Consider the following 23,050-nt stretch of genomic DNA (forward strand, 5'->3'; position numbering starts at 1 on the left):
TCCATCGATGCTCCAACCAACCACCAGCTCATCCGACCACCTCCATGCCAACCTGCAGCCACCCAATTCTCCCCGCTTCTTCTCCCAGATCGCTGCCGAGTTGACCTGCTGCCTCTCTGCAAATAGAGCAACCACCTGACGCCCTCCCAGTCCAGCGTCGATCACCTTGCAGCTTCCTTGCAGGCCGTTAGCAGCCCACGTACTGCCCTCCAGCCGCCTCCACTACAGCTACCTGCAGCTCGCAACTCACAGTTGCCTTCCAACATCACCGCCAACAGTTCCACTGCCCCTCCTACCTCCTGTCGCCTCACGCCCAGCAAGTTGCAACCTACTCCAGGCCTTCCCAAAGTCTCCCATCACTGCATCCCTCTCACCTGCAGTCCTCACCCCCTCGCCGCCTCCCTCACAGCAGGCCACAGCCACCCATAGGTCGTTCCCAGGGCCTTCCCTGCCCCCGCAAACATCGTGTAGCCATCCTAACCCAGCAAGGCACATCTCCCCTGCCTCCTGCAGGCTGCCCGTTGCTGCACCTTCCAGTTTCTAGCCTTCAACAATGCTTCTGACCTCTGCCGGTTATGATTCAAAGCCTTTTGTTGTCCCACTTCCACACCATCCTTCACCGCAGCCGCCACCCAAGCACCTTCTCTCCAGACTCCCTCCTCGGCCAGTGTTTTGAGTCTTTATGTGTTGAGTCGTCGTTGTAATGTTTTGTTTTATGTTTTGATTTACATGGTGTATTTTCCTTTTCTTGAGTCATCGTTGTAATCATCCCTTTTAAGTTATTAATAAATGTGTGTATATTGTTGTGCTTTCGGTTACCTCCGGTATCGCTCATCTTATTTTATTTTGAGGTTTCATTTTATATGTTTGTATCAATTAGAATTTAGAATTATAACAAAAATCATATGATGGGGACTTTGCATTTTAAAATTAAATTTAATTTTTACAAAATATTTCTATATATAAATAGTAAACATGCATAGATGTTCATGGAGCTTACTGCTTACATTTAGCCTCATAAATGTCTATCCTTAAGCTTACAAATTTTAAGACGTTGTTCATTCATTGTAAATTGCATGACAAAAGGGTTCTATCTATATTAAACCTCCTCAAATTCCAGCAAAATGGCAATTTTAAATCTGATAAACAGTAAAAAACTGTTCTTGCTACGGTTAATTCTACGAAGGGGGAAATCAACAGCAGCCGAACAACCCTTAAGTACATGGAAAAAGAGAAGTCTTTTTGAAAGTAAAACTGACTTGCAAGGTGGAACAAAACCAGCAAGGTTATAATTTTAAATCTTAAAAACAGTTTTAAAAAATGTCCTTGCTATACTAAATTCCACATAGAGGCAAATCTACAGCTGTCTAACATCCATTGGCTGAAAAAGAGGCTTTCTTTCTTAGTGGGAAGAGATTTGGAAGGCAGAACAAAGCAGGTGAAAGCACAACGGAGACTTTTCACACCAGTGAATTAGTACAAGGGACAAAACCCACAGAACCACGTGGAGAAGAAATTCAACTCACTAAGAAACTAGAGGTTTCAGCCACAGTAACAGCTTATGAAATCAGCATAAAAAAAAATTAGGCCCCAAGGCAATGGATGAACAAAGCATATAGCTGAATATGTGTGAAACAGGGAGTCCAAAAGGATTTTATCAACGTTCTCGCGCAGTTAAGCAGTAAATAAAAGGGGCAATTACATACCGACCACCAATTCTTATGTATTTACATATCTAACACCTAAACTTTGGTTTTTTAATATCTAACACCTAAACTTTGGTATGTATTTACATATCTAACACCTAAACTTTGGTTTTTTACATTTACACCACCCAAATCTTTCATATTACATAAGAAAAACAACTATTTTAACTTTAAAAAGGTGAAATGCACCATTTCATGCAATAGATAAGGTGGCATATATGTAAAATTGAAGTTTGTGTTAGATAATATGTAAATACATAAGAATTGAGTGGTATGAAAATAAATCTTCCTAAATAAAACATAATAAGATAATCCAAACACCACATAACAAAACCTGTTTTCAAAGTATCATTAACAAAATAAATATGAAAACAGAAACTAATACATGGAATAATACACCACTTGCATTAACATTCAACAACAAATCAAATAAGGAGCAAATGATAGAACAACCAAACAAAGATACACAGCACACCAACAGTCGCTCTCAAAAATTATTGTACTCGAAGGTACACAGTATTTTGCAGAATACTTACAAATAGGAAATCCACGAAGATGCTACAATCATTATTCAATCAAAAATACATGAAAAATTAAGTGAAACTACCAAGCACAATATAAAAGTGCATACCGTGCTTTAGAGAACATCTTTGAAGGAAAGGACCAGGTGGAAGAAGGCGGGCTGATTCATACAAAGTCGCCAACAGAAGATTCATCTTTTGCACATCAGACCGATCCAAATCGCTCGTTTTCTTCTTCAATGAGGCAATTTCACAATAAATCTACAATAGAATAAAGATATAAAAAATATTATTTTACATATGCCACACGAGACAAAAAGGCACATAATAATTCATCTATACTAACTAAACACAAACGTAGATTGTAATTACAGTGATCCATCAAATTTCTGTGGAAGTCAACTTCTTGTATTGGAGGAAGGCCTAGAATGTTTTATTTGGTCAGTTCCTTCATTTGCACTATTTATATTCTCTAATTTAGAAGTGATTGGCTTATTTGACTAATTATTGTTGAATATGGTACATTTTTTTCAGTTGCAGCATGAGTTTTCAATCGGTTGTGTTATTCTTTTCCTGAATTTGTATCCACAAAATTTGTAGCATGAATTGACGAGGGAGGTACCTAGGAACCCCCTTTCCTAGTTTCAGCTACAGTATCGCAATTTTACTACAGTACCACAACCTTGCTTAATTTCGACGGTGGATTTGATCCTAATTACCTAAGGCTTCCATATTTAATTCCTATGTTTAGGTTTTCAGCTTTGATGGTGATTCTGTTCAGGACAGCCGTCGGCTTCCCAATTTCTCTCTTCTAGGGTCATATCCAAAGGCGGGTGCTGATTCAGCTGTAGCTCGCTCGAGGTGGTGATCTTATTCCAAGGGTCGAGTAGTGCTCCGGCTGTAAGTGGTTCCTGAGGGAGTATTTATCTGCACCCTTTCCTCCGCCACCGCCGTCATCATCATTGCTGCAGCCAGAGAAAACACCCCTCCTTGGATGTTTTTCTGCAGCTTCCTGGTGTTCCAGCCCTCCATCCTCACCGCCATCACTGTTCCAGCCCTCCCTCTTGGTTGCCGCTGCGATTCCAGCTCTCCCACCTGCTGCCATGATTGTTCCGGCCGTCCGGGACCCTTCCCCTGGCAGCTTTGCGCTGATTCCAGCCACCAAGATTGCCCCCATCCGCAACCTTACTTCTGTCCCTATATTTCCCAAACACCAGTCCTCCCCTCCCCACATGCAGCCACCCCCAAACGGCAGCCTTCCGCTGTTTTTCTGCTGTCCAGCCCCTTTCCTATCATGCCGCCACCTACCCAACCCCCCTACAGCCTCCACCGCCACCTTTTAAGTTGCCCTAGTTGGGATGATGTGTCGCATTTGTTGTTATTTCCTATTTTTGTCTGTTCATATTTGAATTCAATAATAATATTTATCTCCCTATTGTTATTTGGGTTCAACTCCGGTATCATGACTGCTATATGAAGTGTACATATCTCTAATTTTCATCTAAATATAAAATTTGTCGCTTATATTAATGATTTGCAAAAAATCCTGTGCCTAACTTTATGACAGCTGTCCTACATTTAAATTAGGTAAACCAAGATACTCAGACATCCTGATGGAAACATTTGCATTTATAATCGTCGAAAGCGACAAATCAACCATTAATTTCATGTAATTTGTACATCTTATTCAATAGTTAGTTTCTTTCACTATGTAAGCTATTGTTAAGTGAGTTTCATTCAAGATAATATCATTATCTATTTCATTAAAATTTATAGGTAAGATTTTAAGAAAGAATTAAGCTGCACTTCTCCAAAGATATTAGATAAGAGCTTACAAATAGTATTAGAGGGTGAGAAATACTACAATTTTCCTGATAGGACTACTACACCTATGATTAACATCTTAAAAAAAATAATCATCATCTCGCATTAGAATCATGTATTGTTGAATTTGATTATATCTTAAGAAATTATAATTCATAAATACTTTTTTTTATGTGAATTAGATGCCAAAGAAGATTCCTAGTTATAATATTCATATATTATAAACTCACAAACTTTGACTCAGCACCTCCATTAGATATGTACGCGAACTTGAATGTACACTGAAACAGCAGTTCGAATTTGAGTATAAACTCGAAATTGAGCATGAGATCGTGTTTGAACATGAACTTCTAATAAAAAATGAATAAATTGATACTCAAGAAATTGAGCAAATCATGCATCTATAAACTGATAAATCACTAACTACCTACAAACAAAACTTCTGATACAGAATCTGGTGATTTTATTGCTAAGTTTGATACTTGATATCTAGATTTACAGATTCATAAAAAAGAAAAAGCTTATGAAAAGTAAAATTGATTCAACATTTCAATTACGAAAGCCAAGAAAGAAACTTGAGATTTAAAATTCATATATTTTATCAAATGTAAAGGTGTATAATCATCATGATTAATCTTTAAACATAGCGATTTTTTTAAAAGATTTAGCATACCAAGATAAAAGTTACGTCAAATTTATGTCGTTTACTTGTGATTGGAAGAAAACTATATAGACCCTAATAACATAAACTTTAAAATTGCTTCATCGCCTCCTCGTTTAAAAATTAGTTATAATGTTTCCATCAGAATTCATTAAGAAAAATATTAATATTTTAACATTTTTATTGCCAGTGTTACATTATAAGCATCATTCATTGACATTTGCATCATTCGTAGACAGATATTTGCACGTAATTTATTTTTCCATAATGGACTTTACAGATCCAATGAAGATGGAATTAAAAATATTAGGTGACAAAATAATTGTTTGATTTAGACCTGAAATGTTATCTACATGTATCCTAAGAAAAATGTCATTAGAAAGTAGAATCATATAAATTCATATAATAAACAAATATGAATCCATGCAATTTAAAAATCTAACAGAATTCTAGTGTTATTCATGCGGTGCAATCTTTAATCATTTGAGATTAAGCCACATTCCCTTTAAAATTCACACGAACAAATAGATAGCCCATTTTTGAATTTCCATGCTAATCGAAGGAATATTGTCAATAAAATCATTTCTTCTACTACTGATAGATATCCAAACTATCTAATGAACAGAAGCTGCAGATCCCCAGGTGACGATTCATGGATTTCTCACTAAGAAACAATCAAAGATGACTTTGAATGATGATGAAAATCAATTCATCTCCCAGAATCTACTGTTATAAGAACTCAATTTTGATTCACCATTTTGTGGGATTTTGTTTGTACTATTGATTCGAAGCAAATCAACAAAGTGAATAAATTATTAGGTGAGGAGATTGATGCAGGACGAACTAAAGCTCCTTTAAACTCTTCTAATTTCTATATCACAAACTTCCGTGATTCCTTTCGGTTGGTTTTTTTAGGAAGATTTTATTTTTATATCTTTTATTATTAGTATTTTATAATTGGGGATTTACATACATATTGCACCCAAAACTATAATATTTACATATTTCACAGTTAAACTTTAATATTTGCATTTTAAGCACTCAAAACATTTAAATAAAACAAAATTAACACTCCAAGGTTAAAATCCTAACTTGGACAGTCACAGCTCGATTCTGCCATCGACGCTGCAGGAGTTCGCCAAGCTGCAAGAGTTCTAAAATGCCTACAAAGGCAGCAACTGGATCACAATAACCAGAGACCTCTAAAACAACAGATTCACGACTAAATCTCCTCCCACCTTGCTCTTATTAAAAAAAAAATAAGGTAGGCAACCCTCGTTTCTTCTCCGGCTTTCTCCCACACGTGTCCGAGAGCTTCAACTCCCTAATTCCCGTTCCTAGATTTCAAGCAAAGAGGAGGAAAAACAGAACGTAAGAATCTGTCGGATTTGTCATTTTTGCTTTATGAAAGATGGAGAAGCGGGATCTAAGATCCTGCACTTTGGATCAAATAAATATTTTATTTTTATTTTTAAATTTCTTTTTTGAGATTTTAAACTTCCTTTTCCCAACCCCAGTTCACCCTCGATGGAGAATTCATACGATGATGTCCTGCGGAATCGAGCGGCTCTTTGATGGTGTTAGTTGGAATGCTTTATGCATAAATAATAAATTTTAGGAATGAGATATGTAAATTCTATAGTTTTGTGTGCTATGTATGTAAATTCCCTTTTTTTTATTTTTAGGATTTATAATTATCGGTATGTCATAATTTTGATTTCCTTTTTTTTTATCATGGGGAGTTATGGCTGATTTTATTACTTTTCTAATGTGAGAGTCATCAACCTTTATTTATCTTGTAATCTTTTTTTATGAAATTGAAGAGGAATAATAATTTTTTTCCCTCCCAAAACTTACATGATATCAGAGCCTGAAATAGCCGTTAAAATCGCCAATTCAATCTCGCGGTATGGTTGCTCTCGTGTTCTGAGTGTCATCGTCGCCTCCTTTCGCTTTATTCTTATTCGAAACCTTATGACACAATCGTAATTGCAGCAAACCAGGAGAACAGACGAGATCACGACATACAAAGACATTTGAAACTTCGGTTTGCACCACTTGTACTAAAAACTATCGATTAGTTTGGAAAACAGACGCATTGCGGCTTCATCCTCGTGATATAGTCACAATTAGAGCCAACAAAGAAGACAAAAATTGGATCACGGCTTCATATCCATGTGATACAGTCACGATTAGAGCCGGCAGGGAAGTCACTCACGGCGTTCGAGGGATCTAGATATGCTTCCGCTTGGTTTAGATGTCGAAGCTTCCTCGCGATTTTTGTCATCAATGCTCTAGACATACCACCACGGCAAAGAGGATTTCAGCTCCTTGCCTCCCTTCTTTGATGTCTAAAGTCACTTCTTAGCACGAGGCTTTTTTTCTAGCAAGAGCTTTCTCTTCCATCGTTTTTGTCTTCTCAGCGACGAGCCTCTTCTCTAGAGATTTCTTCTCGGTTTTCGGCTCCATTGGATTTGTAATTTGCGTGAAAGTGCTTCTCCCATCCCTCCTATAATTTTTATAAAGGCTTTTATTCCCGAGTTCCATGAACAGGAGAATTGAATTGAATCGAACATAGACCCAACAAATACTCAATATGTTTTAAACTTTTCGGCTTCTTCTCCACTGGAGTTGTCTCTGTCAACTTCTCCTATACTTAGCTTTAAAGTACTGAAATAGCTCACGACCAAAATTGACTTGAATTTTTGGACTCACCCTCTCCTCACCTTTAATGACAAGCGCCCAAAAAAATTCTACCGTTCTACATGTTCCAGTAATTTCAAAACAAATCTGCCCTACCCATGGTGGTGTGATCATTGCAAAAAAATTATGGCATATGAAGGAGACTTGTTGGAAGATTTAGGATAAACCCGTAAATTAGAACAAGTGATGACCGATTGGTTGCCAAGGGATTCAATTAGACCTATGACATTCGCCCTAATAACAAAACTAAACTTTATAAGAGTTCTTCTGTCATTTACAACTAATCTTTTTATCCTCTACAACAATTTGATATAAAAATTGCAGTTCTCAGTGAGGACTTTGAGAAACAAGTGCACATAAATGCACCTACAAGATTTAGTGAGAAGTCTAGCAGAATGGTGTGCAAACTAAGAAGTTTTTATGTGAGTAGAAGCATTCGCCTAAAGCATGGTTTGAAAAGTTTACACTGCTTGTTAAAGGACAGGAGCATACTCAAGGGCAAGGAGATCATACAATATTCTTCAGACATTCGAATGATGGGAAGATAATCATATTGATCGTGTATGTGGATGATATAATTCTCACCAGAGATGATATATATGAAATGAATCGGATGAAAACTTCACTCTCATCAATTTTTGAGACCAAGTAATTGGGATCTCTGAGGTATTTCCATGGCATGGAGGTCGTTAGATCGAAGAAAGGGATTGTTGTGTCCAAATGGAAATATGTTCTTGATCTTCTAAAGGAAACAAGAATGAGTGGTTATAAGCCAACAGACACTCCAATTTATCCAAATCCGAAAAGTTGGTGGAAAGTTGATATATTTGTAACATATACAGCCAAATATCACATTTGCTATAAGTTTGATATATCAATTTATGCATTCACCCTCTGAGAAATATTTTGTAATTGTTAACAAGATTCTCAAATACCTAAGAAATACACTAATGGTTTACTCTTTCAGAAAATCACATAATAGAACATACAGGCATACATAAAGTTGTAAATGAACCAATGCACTCGATGAACAACTCGAACTCGGCTCGATTAAGACTCAATCATGTTTTCTCTCAAACTAGTAAATAAACAAGTTTGAACATTCTTTTTTAACTCGAATCTTAAATGAACTAAATAGTTGAACTTGTTCATTTATGTTCACGAACAAACTCGTTTGTTGATCAACAAGTAACTTGTTAAATACTCAATATTAAACTCGAATATAGCTTCTATCATACAGGATATATTATTTAAATAAAATTTGATTAGTTAAAATTTACTTAATTATAAATTTAATTGTAATATATTATTATATCAACAATTATTTTAGATTAATTCTTAATTATAAATTTATTTTATTATTAATTATTAGCTATTTGAAAATTAGCATAATGGAATTTTGAAAGTGAATATCATTTTCATTACTTATTTTTTATTATGTTTGATTTGACTACGTTTAATTTTTATCAATTATTTCTATAATAGAAGAATGATTTCACATTATAAGTTACTTTGTAATACTAGTTCATTTAAATTATTTTGCACTTGTTTTAATATTTATTTCTTTATCTTAGAATTTAATTCTCGTAAGAATATATCTATTATAGACACTAGATAATAGTATGTAAGTTAGTTCATTTGCTTATATGATTTATTCAAGTGTTTATTTATTTAGTTTTGTAAAATTATTTATTATTTGTTTGAATTTTTAGTTTGTTTAAATACTCGTTCACTTGTCATAAACAAATCAAATACAAATCAAGTTCAAAAATTGAAAATTTTAAACAAGTCAAGCTTGAACAACAAGTGAAGGCTCAACACAAGTTCAAGTCGAACATAAACAATTTATAATTGTACCAAACCAAGTTCAAATTATAATATACTCGGTTCAACTCAGCTCGATTACAATACTAGGCATACACTGATGCAAGGCTCAGTTGTTGACAGAAGATCGACGTCCAGATACTGACTTATGTTGGGGTAAATCTAGTTGCATGGCAAAGTAAGAAATAGAATGTGGTGGCAAGGAGTAGTGTCAAGGTAGAATATCAAGTTATGTCTACTGGAGCGTGTGAGATGTTATGGCTGAAGAGAATTCTTCAAGAGTTGTGGATCCTAATAAACATGTCAATGAAGTTGTATGTTGACAATAAGGTTGTCATAAGCATTACAAAAAATCCAATGCAACATGATAGCACAAAACATGTGGAGATTGATAGACACTTTATAAAAGAGAAGATTAATTGTAGAACTTATTGAATGCATTTTCACTTTGACAACACAACAAATAGCAGATATATTCAGCAAATGACTTTTCAGGCCTAGTTTTAAGTCCTTATAAGTAAGTTGAGCATGATAGATATCTATGCTCAAACTTGGGGTAGGGTGTTGGATTTTTTAGGAATTTTTTTTTAAAATCTTTTATTATTAGTATTTTCTATTTTTAGGATTTAGAATTATTGGTATGTCAAAATTTCAATTTCCTTCTTTTAGTATGGGGAGCTATGGTTTATTTTATTACTTTCCTAATGTGGGAGCCATCACTATGTATTTATCTTGTAATTGTTTTCTATGAAATTCAAAAGGAATAATTGCTTTCCCTTCTCAAAACTTACACTTTCCAACCTACAAGCCCTCTACAAGCCTTCCTTATTAAAAGTCTTAACAACCCCATGCCCTTTAGCCTTTGGATGAGTTCTTATACATGATTAATATATCAATATGAAAAAGTAGAGGGCTTGATTCATTCACATTATATATGTGGTATGAAAAAGTAATCTCGAAGCTTTACCTTTGGGAAATATTGAGCAATCTAACTACTCTCATATATAAATCATTGAGTCTATACCCCCCCCCTAATTAGACCTCCAAGTAGATTTGAGTAAGAATGATCAGCCCCAAATTTTGATGCAAAAACTAATTTAATGGACTTGAAGAAAAATCTAAGTGCCAATTATGCAAATAGCTATAAGTGCATGCACATGATACAAATGTATGTCAAAAAAGTAACATAATCTATTTTCAAAGTAGACAAAGATAACTAAAATTAGGCTAAAATGTGGATGCTCCAAGAGTCATAAAAAAAAAAGCCATTTGTAACAAGTGTAGAGAACATAGAGATGCAAAATCCACAAAATGAAGAAAGGAGGATAATTACATTCTCTTGCAGTTCCGGGCATAGCGAAAGCCTTGTTAAAATGTTGTTAATCAAGCTCGCGGTTGTCAAATAACCATGGAACATCAAACCTAAGATATTACCGCATTCTTCTTCTTTCGAAAAATTATGTTTTTCTGTCTTCCCATTGAACAAGCTCCCCCCCAACATCATCGCATCCATAAAACAAGCAGCACCATCTACCCTTTCTCTTCCAAAAACCGACACCTCACACAAATTCCAATTACATTTTGTCGCTACATTTCTATTTCTCAGGCTTTTGTCGATAATATTTTCGTTCAATTCCTTCAACCTTTTGCATGTAAAATAGTACTTCCAATATCTCCTGCTCCAAAAAGGAGGAATCCGATATGAAGCCCAATAGCACGCCTCCTTAGCAACTGTAACAAGAAGCTCCTCATATAGAGGAGCATTCGACCAGTTCATAAAAGCATCACCAAACATTGAAGAACCAAGAATGTAATACGCAATGTGCTGAGAAACACGTCTACTATCACAAACATCTTTAGTGATGATAGAATCGAATCTTTCCGAGATGCATTCAACCACCTTTCCAGGAACTTGATTCATTCGCTCAAGCAAATTCTCGTTCATGTATGCTTCCAAGGACTCCCGTATTCTTTGGACCTGCAATAATGCAAGAAAAATGAATCCAACAACTAAAATGGCAGTGTCAGCATAGCACATACATTCCATGAAAACCAGAAAAAGTAAAATTGCATTAACAAAAAATTTTTACAACTTCAGCATAATGTGCACTACTGGAATGCTATCACTCAACCAATCAAATGTCATTAAATTTCCTCAGAAATACTGCAGAATGACTCTAACCATGTTCTTAATTCTATTTACTTTCACCAAAATGATTAATATATCAATATAAAATGTAATTGCAGTATATTATCAGAAAATCATAATAAATCTTATCAGAGATTACCTTTTCAAAGGAGGAGACAAAAAGTGTGGATCTACCAAAAGCAAGACGGAATGCCCTTCCAATCAGTGGTAACTTATCCTCTGCCTTTACAAGCATATCTTCAATCATAGCAATATCCTTCACTGAGACTAGCATCTGAGTAGGTCCAAGCCATAATCTCACAATGGGTCCATATATCTCATGCATCTTGGATAAATAATCTAAAGACAAAATTTTAAACAATAACTGAAATTAAGGATAAAAAAATAAAAAATTGTGCAGGATGACTCAAGCATAGTCTTTCCTAGTGCAAGTAAGGTGATGCATAGTATAAATTCATGCAAAGAAAATTTAAGGATTAACATGTCAGCAGCCCCATAATATTTTAATCATTTTCTTGTTTTAGATATGAATAAGCAATATGACAACTAAACCCAATGGTTAACAAAACTAAATTTAGGAATCAGAAATATATAATATCAACAAACAACTGTAATTTAATTTCCACAAATTGAGTTTTTTACATAGCAAATTTTGAGCAAAATGAAGAGCAGTAACTAAAATCAAACAATGCAGATGAAATACGAACAAGGAACAAAAGAGACTTAGTATTAAAAATTAGCAAAAAACTAATATAGGGAAATGATTTCCTTCAAAACTAAATAGCCACGCTTGTACTACACTCAAACGAACAACACATCCAGCGTACAAAATTAAAATGGAAAAAATTACTAATCATTTTTTTGTTTAAAAAAATTAAAAAATATATTTTAAATAATCAATGGGACCGCACATACTAATTTTTCAACCCTTATAGTCTTCCCTCTGACACTTAGAGATAAAATGAGAAATGAAAATATCTGTGATAGAATTGGTGTAGCTCCAGTGACGGACAAATTTAGAGAGAGTCGTCTTAGAATGTTTGGTCGCATTAAACGTCGACCATTTGGTGATCCGATTAGAAGAGTAGATGTTTTAGATTCAACTTATGTTAGAAAGGAACTTATGTTAAGAAAGGTAGAGGTAGACCTAGGAAAACTTGGGCTTATTGTATAAAAAATGATCTTAATTTATTAGAACTAAATGAAAATATGACACTAAATAGGACGTAATGAAGAAAAATGATTCACGTAGTCGACCCCACGTAGTGGGATTAAGACTTTGTTGTTGTTGGTGGTGTTGTTGTTGTTGGTGGTGTTGTTGTTGTTGGTGTTGTTGTTGTTGGTGTTGTTATATGGTCTTCTCTCTACTCCATAGCCTTCAATTGATGAAAAATTAGATGTGAATCATAATCGCATTGGATGTTTTAATTAAGAGCTCACTAAATAATGAAAAACTAACATTTTCTCCTCATATTAATATAGAATATTTTGAATAAATAATGAATTTCAAGATGCAATTTATTTATAAAAACATCATTCCTAAATTAATTTCCTTGTATCTAGTGTTGTAAGTGGAATGCAAACAGTCTTGCTAAATATTGGTGTTGTATTAATATCAATACCTAGTAACAGATAAATAATTTTTTTGCTTTAAGCTCGCCTCAAAAATGGCTCTTCATTAACTGAGTGAAAATTATACAGTCTGAAAGTAATTGTTTATCGTATATTCCAATGATCCAACCCACATAATTTTTAAATCAACCTAAAATAAGTCAACATTTAATGTTTACCCAAACACTTAAAATAAAACAACAATAATCATCATCATAAACTAGAAGACAACTAATATTGCACACAATCAAGGAAACACCAATAAATTTGCTCCCACTATTAAAACTTCACAATAGGAGCTCTTATCTTTTTAATAAATATTATGTGAGCATCTTATTTCTCTTTTCCAGCTAGAGCATATGATCTATTCTTCTATATAGCTTGCATAGACAGCCCAAAATAGGGGTGTGAATCAGCTATAAGCTTTAGTGACCTCAATTTTTGCTTGGCTAGGAATGTTATGTAAACAACTCAAAATTTTATGCTTGTTTTTGGCCCATAAACATGTCGAGACAAAACAAATCATTCATGAACACAAAGTGTATTTAAAATACATATACATAATCAAGCTACTATTGAGCTGAACAAAGCACAATAAAATAAGAATTTGCTAATGTTTGACTCGTTAGATAAATGAGCTTATAAAACTACACAAACACAAACCAATTATCAAGCCAATCACATTTGAATACAAACAACTAGCTTTTTTTTGAAAATCCTGACTGTAAACACTTTAAACCTTATAGTACAAACATATAAATCTTAAAAGAGAACTATTAAGCTAAGCTCACATAATAGAAGTACAATTGAAACATATTTAAATCATTGTGGCACTGTAGCATTCCTCTTTTTCTAGTTATATCAGGCACCAAAAGAGCACCTTTCAATCACTTATCCCATACATAGCCGCATCAATAGCAGAACGTTTCATTCTGAAGCTTTGATTTTAAGCTAACTTAAACAGCCAGAATCTCCAGAATTTGCAAACAATAATTTATATAATCTCATCAAAAATTAAACATAAAAGCTAACGCCCCATAAATACTTTATTAATCTGATCCATACAAACTCTTCTAAAGCAAAAGCGGATGACACTCTCCCAATTTTTAATAATCTGAGTTTAAATGAATTTTTTCTCCAATGACCAATCCTTGAAAGCAGAAACTTTAAATAGGCATTAATTTGTGCTACTTAAAAGAGCCAAAATCATACCAAAAGTAACGGATCCAAATCTCAATCCCTAAGAAGTGAATAAATTAACATAAAGAAAGCCTGATAAAGCATCCACCTATCAGATTCTGACCAACCCCGCCATCCACAATAACCTTAGAGTGACCAAAGAAGGAAGGAGTGGGAGGACCAGGAATCCTGCTCCCCTGTCTCCATAACCTCACCAGCCTCGCAAGCTTCTGCAAAAGCAAGAAGGTAATCGAGATAAGCCCCACCCAAAGCAGCGCGTTCGTCCCCCGCGCCGCATAGTCCCTCATAAAACCAATACATCCACCGTCGCCGCCGCGGATAAGAAGCCCTAGAAGAGTGTATGGAGCTGCAGTATCACAGTCATCCATAGCCGCCTCATCGAGAGGAACACTCAGAGATAGTAAGTGGTTGGATATACTTTCAATGCTTTTGTGGAGCTCGGCGTCAATGGCGATGACATTCTCATGGCTGCGTGGAACTTCGGCATTCGGTGGGGTTCTCAGAGCATAGATTCTTTCTTATGGAAGATAATAGGAAGATAATAGGAAGATATATTTCCATATATATCTTCTTATTTATACACTAGAAATATATTTCAATTTTAAAAAAATAAAATAATAATATTTAGGAACATTTAGGGTCTGTTTGGGCAGCTGCAGCTTATTAAATAATTTGCTGATTAAAAATAATATGCTGATAAACTAGGTGGCTATTATAAATTTTTAGTTTTTGAAAAAAATTAGACCACTGTCAGAAAGCTGCTACCGCACATTTATGCGGTGTGAAAAAACTATTTCAGCGTTTTGAAAGTGCATAAGCTGCCAAAACGCAGTTTACCCAAACAGTTCATTTGTATTTTCAAAATGCCGCCGCACCAAATAAACTGCCTCAAATAAACTCTTACATACATACCATCCAAATGGTGATTGAGCTCAATACTTCACAGATGAAAAATTAAAATAACTTCCAAATGCTATAAATATTTTAGTACCAAAAACTTGTACAAATATGGTTGAATTTTAATTCAATGGCTGAAAAAACATCATAACTCAACCGACAACCCGACCAAAAGGGAAAGATAAGTAGGAATTTGAGCAAATCGACAAATCCAAATTAACATATGAAGCAATTGATATAATGCACCCAAAAGTTCATAAGACCTTAGAAGACAATGCATAAAAATACTTTAATTTTATCCGTCACTATTATGGGTTGAATTCCCACATAAAAAATTTCAAAGGTGGATTGAATGCCCATCTCTTTTAAAATAAATGCATCAAAATACAAACAGGATCCAAAGACTTCGCATCATCATCAATTTATCCATCACTATTATGGTTCAATGTATCTATGAAAGTTTGGATGCATCATATCGAAGTACATACAAATCTCATCACTAAAAACCTCTAAAGAGCAACGAGTCAAAGAAATAAGCGAACGACAATGTTGAGGAGCTGTGTATGTAAATATGCAAGTTTAGGTAGGGAATTTAAAGAGCAGTTTGGTTCATACGACCATAGAAAACAAATTTAAAGCAGGTCATTCTCACTTTAAAGCAACATTAAAACCAATGTAGACACTATTCGCAGCATTAAAGCCAACATATACCATTTTCCATTTCATAAGGATCTGTAGATGAAGCAGTTGCCAACATCTATTTAAAAAAGTTTTGTAGCCAACCATGACTCTTTCATATACAATACAATAACTATATCATTACTTTAATCCCAAATATAAGACTACCAAACTAGCAATGTGATCAATTCAAGCCCAAAGTAATGGGCAATCAACCCATGCAGCATACACACCACCACAATATGCCAATCCAAAGCATTCTTCCAAACCCATGCACACATAACGCACAAATCTTGTGTATTTAAATATCTAACACCCAAGGATTGATGTGTACTGTTACAGCGCCTTTGGATTGGTATGCACCTTCGCTTTTGGATTTGTAAACACATAAGAATTACGTGGTAGCAATTTACAGGAGAAGGCGAGGTGACCCACGGGAACACCAAGGACACGTGAGAGAAACAAAGCTAGGGGCGAGGGTGTAATAGTGAAACGAAGCTCGGGTGACGTAGGTTTTTTATTCTTGAAAGCAGAACACGGAGTTGAATCCGCGTTCGTGATTCTACAATAATTCAAAACCGTATTGCGGGTCGAAATGATGGAGCACATGAACCAAACGAAATGGAAACAAAGTTTGGAGGAAAAACCGGTTTTAAAAGCTTAAACAAAACACACTTAATCTTATGAGGAGAGTTCCAACTCCTTTTTATGTGACCATATTGACTATTTTATTTTAATATGACTCGATTATAAAGACATTTAAGTAATTTCACTAAATTAAGATTGTCTTATGCCTAGAGGTCGTAGATCTCCTGTAGGGGTAGTTGTTAAAAAATTTCAACTTTAATTGGGATGATATCTCGTGGTCTTCAACCCTAGGTTAACTAGCTTTATTCTTTATTTAAATATGTAATATCTTGGAAAGAGCTTCTCCAAACTCAACCGGAGCATTGGGCTATTAAGCCCAGTAGGGTAAAAAAAATGTAGGTCATTTTCTCTTACTCTTTAGAAACTTGTTTGGGAGAGGCAAATTCCCCAAGCGCTATGGGTGAATCCACATTAAAAAAGTAAGAAAAAGTATAACTGCAGCAAAATAAAAATAAGGATGAGGGTCCTGAGCGTTTTTCTTGTAAAGTCTCTCTAATTGTCTAGCTCCATTCACATGAACCAAATGAAATGAAAACACAGTTTGGAGGAAAAGCTTTTTTTAAAAGCTTAAACAAAAACACACTTAATCTTATAAGGAGAGTTCCAAGTGCTACAATTGAAATGAGTCTCCTTTTTTTATGTGTCCAGATTGATTATTTTATTTTAATATGACTCAATTATGAAGACATTTAAGTAATTTCGCTAAATTCAGACTATCCTTAGCCTAGAGTTCATAGCTCTCATGTAAGCAGTAGTTAATTTTCAACTTTAACTGGGGCGAGATCTCGTGGTCTTCAGCCATGGGTTAATTGGCTTTATTCATAATTTGACTATGTAATCTCTTGGAATGAGCTTCTCCAAACTCATCCATAGCATTTGGCTATTAAGCGAAGTATGGTAAAAAAAATGTAGGTCATTTTCTCTTACTCTTTAGAAACTTGTTTGGGAGAGGCAAATTCCCCAAGTGTTATGGGTGAATCCACATTAAAAAAGTAAGAAAAAATATAACTACAGCAAAACAAAAATAAGGATGAGGGTCCTGAGCGTTTTTCCTGTAAAGTCTCTCTAATTGTCTAGCTCCATTCGCATGAACCAAATGAAATGAAAACACAGTTTGGAGGAAAAGCTTGTTTTAAAAGCTTAAACAAAAACACACTTAATCTTATAAGGAGAGTTCCAAGTGCTACAATTGAAATGAGTCTCCTTTTTTATGTGACCAGATTGACTATTTTATTTTAATATGACTCAATTATGAAGAGATTTAAGTAATTTCGCTAAATTCAGATTATCCTTAGCCTAGAGTTCATAGCTCTCATGTAAGCAGTAGTTAATTTTCAACTTTAGCTGGGGTGAGATCTCGTGGTCTTCAGCCATGGGTTAATTGGCTTTATTCATAATTTGACTATGTAATCTCTCAGAATGAGTTTCTCCAAACTCAACCATAGCATTTGGCTATTAAGCGAAGTATGGTAAAACAAATGTAGGTCATTTTCTCTTACTCGTTAGAAACTTGCTTGTGAGAGGCAAATTCCCCAAGTGCTATGGGTGAATCCACATTAAAGAAGTAAGAAAAAGTATAACTGCAGCAAAACAAAAACAAGGATGAGGGTCCTGAGCGTTTTTCCTGTAAAGTCTTTCTAATTGAATAGCTTCGTTCACATGAATCAAATGAAATGAAAACACTGTTTGGAGGAAAAGCTGGTTTTAAAATCTTAAACAAAAACACACTTAATCTTATAAGGAGAGTTCCAAGTGTTACAATTGAAATGAGTCTCCCTTTTTATGTGACCAGATTGACTATTTTACTTTAATATGACTCAATTATGAAGACATTTAAGTAATTTCGCTAAATTCAAACTATCCTTGGCCTAGAGTTCATAGCTCTCATGTAAGGAGTAGTTGTCCTAATTTTCAACTTTAACTGGGGTGAGATCTCGTGGTCTTCAGCCATGGGTTAACTAGCTTTATTCATAATTTGACCATGTAATCTCTTCGAAAGAGCTTCTCCAAACTCATCCATAGCATTTTGGCTATTAAGCCAAGTATGGTAAGAAAAATGTAGGCCATTTTCTCTTACTGGTTAGAAACTTGCTTGTGAGAGGCAAATTCTCCAAGTGCTATGGGCGAATCCACATTACAAAAGTTAGATAATGCATAAATGCAGCAAAACAAAAACAATGATGAGGGTCCTGACAGATTTTTCTTGTAAAATTTATCTTATTGATTGGCTTCATTCTTTTGTGACTTATCTTCTCTATGATAACTATTTTATTGAAAATGTTTTTAGGAGAACCTTTTTTGGAGAACAAATTTCCTAGCCGATTAAAGCTGGTCAAGCTGGCTGAAATCTATCAAATCAAGTGGTGCTGGTTGGGTCTACTGGAGCTCGCTTGCTAACTTTAGTTGGTCGGGCCGAATAGAGTTGGTTCGGTCGACTGGAGTTATTCTGGGCTAACTAGAACTTATCGAGCCGACTGGAGCTGAATTGGGTTGACCAGAGCTGACCCAGTCGACTGGAGCTTGGCGAGCCGACAAGAGCTTGACGGGCTGACTGGAGCTGGTTGGGCCATCTGGATGAAGCCGAATAGACAAATTTAACTTTCTCCCAAACAAGTTCTCTAATGCATTATATATTACTAGTTACTTCTCTTTGACTTGATTCTTCTGGGTTTTGTTGCCCAACTATTTATTTGTGACATATTTCACACTCACTCCATCTCTTAAGATGTTGAATCTAATGTTATATGTGAATTACACCCAAGAAATAGAGCTTGCAGGGGGAGTATAAAAATATAGAGAGAGAGAGGAATAATCTCTAAAATGAATAGTAAATATCATGTTTTCTTCATAAAATTGTTCTTCTACTTATATATGAGTTAGAAAAATTGTGATATTACATGTTTACCAACATATGGATGGATTTTCACTGGTTATTTTAGTTATTTCATGTGTTGACTCATCATTTGGTTGCTTTTTGGCTAGGTCAAATAGGTTATATGGAGTTGGTCAAGCATGGCTGGCTAGAGCTGGCTTGACTGGATAAACTAGAGCTGGACTGGGTTGACTAGAGTTGACCTGGTTGGGTCGACTGGAACCTATCAGGCCGACTGAAGTTGGTTAGGCCAGTTATAGCTGGCTGTGCTGATTGGAGCTAACATGGCCTGGTCAATTGTAGCTGGTCTTGCTAAATGGAGTTGTTTAGGCTGATTTGAGCTGGCCGATCGATCAGAATTGGCTAGGCGATTGTAGTCGTTCAGGTTAACTGAAGCTAGTCAGATCAATTGGAACCTACTAAGCCGACTGGAGCCAGATGATTGACTGTAGCTGATTGGGTTAAATGGAGCTGGTCAAGCTAACTTGAGCTTGGGCAAGTTCAACAAGTTCGTTAGACATTCTCAACACCTTAAATTATAAAAGAGCATTTATGTCATACACTTATAGTGATTTATTTGTATTGATGAATTTATTTTCTTGAGATATTCAATTTCACTATATTCTTATTAAAATTAGTGATCAAAGGGCTCTCAATTTATTTCTATAATTCTTGCTTTAAAAATTGTAAATTTTTTATTGAATAAATTATTTAAGATTCATCAAAAAATTTTTAATGTATATTATAACATGTTAAATAAAGGAATTTAATATATTTAACTCATATTAAATGATCATGAGTCATGCCTCATTAGGACAGCATGCTCCCAACCCAAGACTTCAGAAAATAATAATAACACTAGAAATTGACTATTAATTACTAAATTGTTGTTTTCATGGCTTTCACATGGACCATCATCAAAGATATATATAATTGATTAGTAGTATTTTGTGCCAAAACAATATTCGTGTTTGGCTAGTAACTTAGCGAACGAGCCGAACACGAATTTCTTAACGAGCCAAACACGAGATGTTCGCGAATAACGAGCCATTTTAACAGCCCTGTTCATGGCTTTCACATGGACCCCATCAACCTATGACATAAAAGGCTCATGCAATTATAATGATTAATTTCACTTTTATTTGGAGCTAATCTTTCTTTTTAATTCAAAAAATGACACTAGGTACATATTAAGAAAATAATATTTGATTTTAAAATAATAATGTTTCTTTATTATAAGAAAGTGATGTGAGGTTTAAATTGGAGGTTTCAATATAAAATTGCGCCAATCATGCCCCTCCATCCTTTGAACAAAGAGTTGGTGACAAATCACTAAAATTATTATTTTGATATTTGTGACATGTCAGAGGAAATTAATAGCACGAGGATAGATTATGTCTCAAAGGGAATAATTGATAGCACGATGTCAAATTCTTCATCATTTATTGTGACGGCGGAAAAGTCGATTCATATGGTTGTTACACATCCCGTCAAAATTGATGTGACGAAATTTTATGTGGCGATGCGAGGTAACAGATGCACTATGTTCTCTAAATCCAAAGGAAGTCCTGGATAAGAAGGAAAGTCCTAAAAAGTTGTCCAAGAGAGATTGGTTGAAGATGAATAAAAGTTCTTGTAGCTTGATCCAAAATTATTTGACCCAGGAAATCAAATATGGAGTGATGATAGAAACTTCTACAGAGAAAATGTGGAGGATGTTAGAGAACAAATATCCCACGAAGAGCATGAAAAACCGTCTTCATATAAAGCATCGACTCTATAGATTTCAGATGAGACGGAGGTTATTATTGATGAACATTTCAATGACTTCACAAATTTGTTATCAGATCTGTTAAATTTGGATGGGTAGATTGGAGATGCAAACAAGACACTTCTTCTATTAAATTCACTCCCAGATGAGTACAAAAACTTCACTATGACATTCATTCATGGGAATGATGTCTTGAATTATGGCGAAGTGACCATGACACTGCTGAATCACGGGTTTCGTCGAAGGGAGAGAGTCTGCAAATATAGAATCCGCCGTGGCACTTACACTCTGATGCGCCAGATCTGATATGAAGAAGATGAATTGGTAACGACGACACTTATAAAAAGCAGGGCAAGTCTCATGAGCATAATATTTAGAAAAATCGGTGCTCTTTCTATTTAGTGACTGGTCATTAGAAGAAAGATTGTCCGAAGTTGAAGGAGAATGAAAAGAAAGTTGTATCGTGTGTGGAAAGATGTGAAGAGACGGATTTAAATGTATTTTTGTCTGGAGTTTCTCACAGTTTGTTTGCAGATAATTCGTGTTGGATTCTAGATACAAATGTTTTCTATCATATTTGTCCCCATTGAGGGTGGTTCTGTACGTACAACTAGCTGAATACCGATGCAATAACTATGGGTAATGATCAAGCTTGTACTATTGGTGTAGGAAATATCTATATCAGAATGCATGATGGTACTGTGAGGAAGCTGACTAATGTGAAACATGTTCCAAATATCAATAAAAAATTTGTTGTTAGTTGGGGCTTTGGAGTTCAAGGGCTACAAAGTAATTATTGAGGCAAAAGTTTTGAGGATATGTCGTGGAGCAATGATGTTTATGAAGAAAGTTTACCATCACAATCTTCACTATCTTCAGGGTTGTATAATCATTAGAATGACTGTTGTTGCTGATAATTCTTCTAATGTCACTATATTGTGGCATATGCGGACAACTCATGCTAGAGAGGCTTCACTTCATGCTTTGGTGAAGAAAAGATTGATCACAGAAGCAAGAGCTTGCAAGCTAGATTTCTTTGTACACTGTGTATTCGACAAGAAGACATGAATATCTTTTGGGATTATCATCCATAATACAAAAAGGTGTTTTAGTGTGTGTTCACACAGATGTTTGGGGCCCGACAAAGTCGTCATCATTTAATGGGTTGAGATACTTTGTCTCTTTTATTGATGATTACTTCATTTATGTTTGGGTGTACACCATGAAGCGAAAAAGTGAAGTGCTAGAGATTTTCATAACTTGGAAGAAGTGGATTGAAACTCGGGCAGGTAAGAATATGCAATGTATCAGATAAGACAGTAGGAGTGCTAGAGATTTTCATATATTTTAAATCTATTCTTGCAAGAGTGCTAGAGAGCTAGGATAGAACACCACTTCACTGTTTGAGAGACACCATAGCAGAACGGGGTGATTGAGAGTATGAATTAGAATTCGGTGGAGAATGTTCGATGTATGTTATCCAATGCTAAATTGGATATAATATATTAAGCTGAGATCATAGAATATGTCTATCACTTGGTAAACTATCTACCATTTGCAACTATTGGGAAGAATACCCCAAATGAGATGTAGTCAGGAAATCCTATTAGAGATGATGAGCATATGACATTGTTTGGGTGTCTAGCTTAATACCATGCACAACATGATAAAGTAGAAACATGAGAAAAAAAAATTATTGGCTTCAGGCATGGAGTCAAGGCCTTCAAGTTGTATGATCCGTCAGAAAGAATGATTGTTATTGATGAAGAGTTCAACCGAGAACACAAATATTCATCAAAAGTTGGAGTTTGATGCAACTCCATTTGTTCATAGGGTTCATCACCTCCAACTCCGATATCTGATTCAGTTGCGGCACAAGAGGTATCTATTAATATTTCTTAGGAGGTGGTGGAAGAATATATTGAGGTTGAGATTCATGCTAAGAAATCTATTGTTAAGAGTAGGACCAAACATCAGAATGTCCC

At 35.1% G+C, this 23,050-nt stretch overlaps 1 protein-coding gene across 2 annotated transcripts in view; it reads right to left on the reverse strand.

Moving 5' to 3' along the window:
• LOC110031308 (cytochrome P450 734A5-like) overlaps positions 1–14,730 on the reverse strand; it is a 31,254-nt gene extending 16,524 nt beyond the window's left edge. Inside the window, exons 1-4 of one of the 2 annotated variants that reach the window (XM_020734449.1) lie at positions 14,288–14,730; positions 11,528–11,727; positions 10,573–11,217; positions 2,338–2,488 (exon numbers count right to left, since the gene is read on the reverse strand). In XM_020734449.1, coding sequence (XP_020590108.1) covers positions 2,338–2,488; positions 10,573–11,217; positions 11,528–11,727; positions 14,288–14,567 — 1,276 coding nt within the window. In that variant the 5' untranslated portion in view covers positions 14,568–14,730. Of the gene's footprint in view, positions 1–2,337; positions 2,489–10,572; positions 11,218–11,527; positions 11,728–14,211 lie in introns of both variants that reach the window. The other variant, XM_020734450.1, reaches the window with a different exon arrangement.
• Positions 14,731–23,050: the final 8,320 nt, after the last annotated feature.

The sequence above is a fragment of the Phalaenopsis equestris genome, unplaced genomic scaffold (assembly GCF_001263595.1).
Source record: "Phalaenopsis equestris unplaced genomic scaffold, ASM126359v1 Scaffold000800, whole genome shotgun sequence".
NCBI lineage: Eukaryota > Viridiplantae > Streptophyta > Magnoliopsida > Asparagales > Orchidaceae > Phalaenopsis > Phalaenopsis equestris.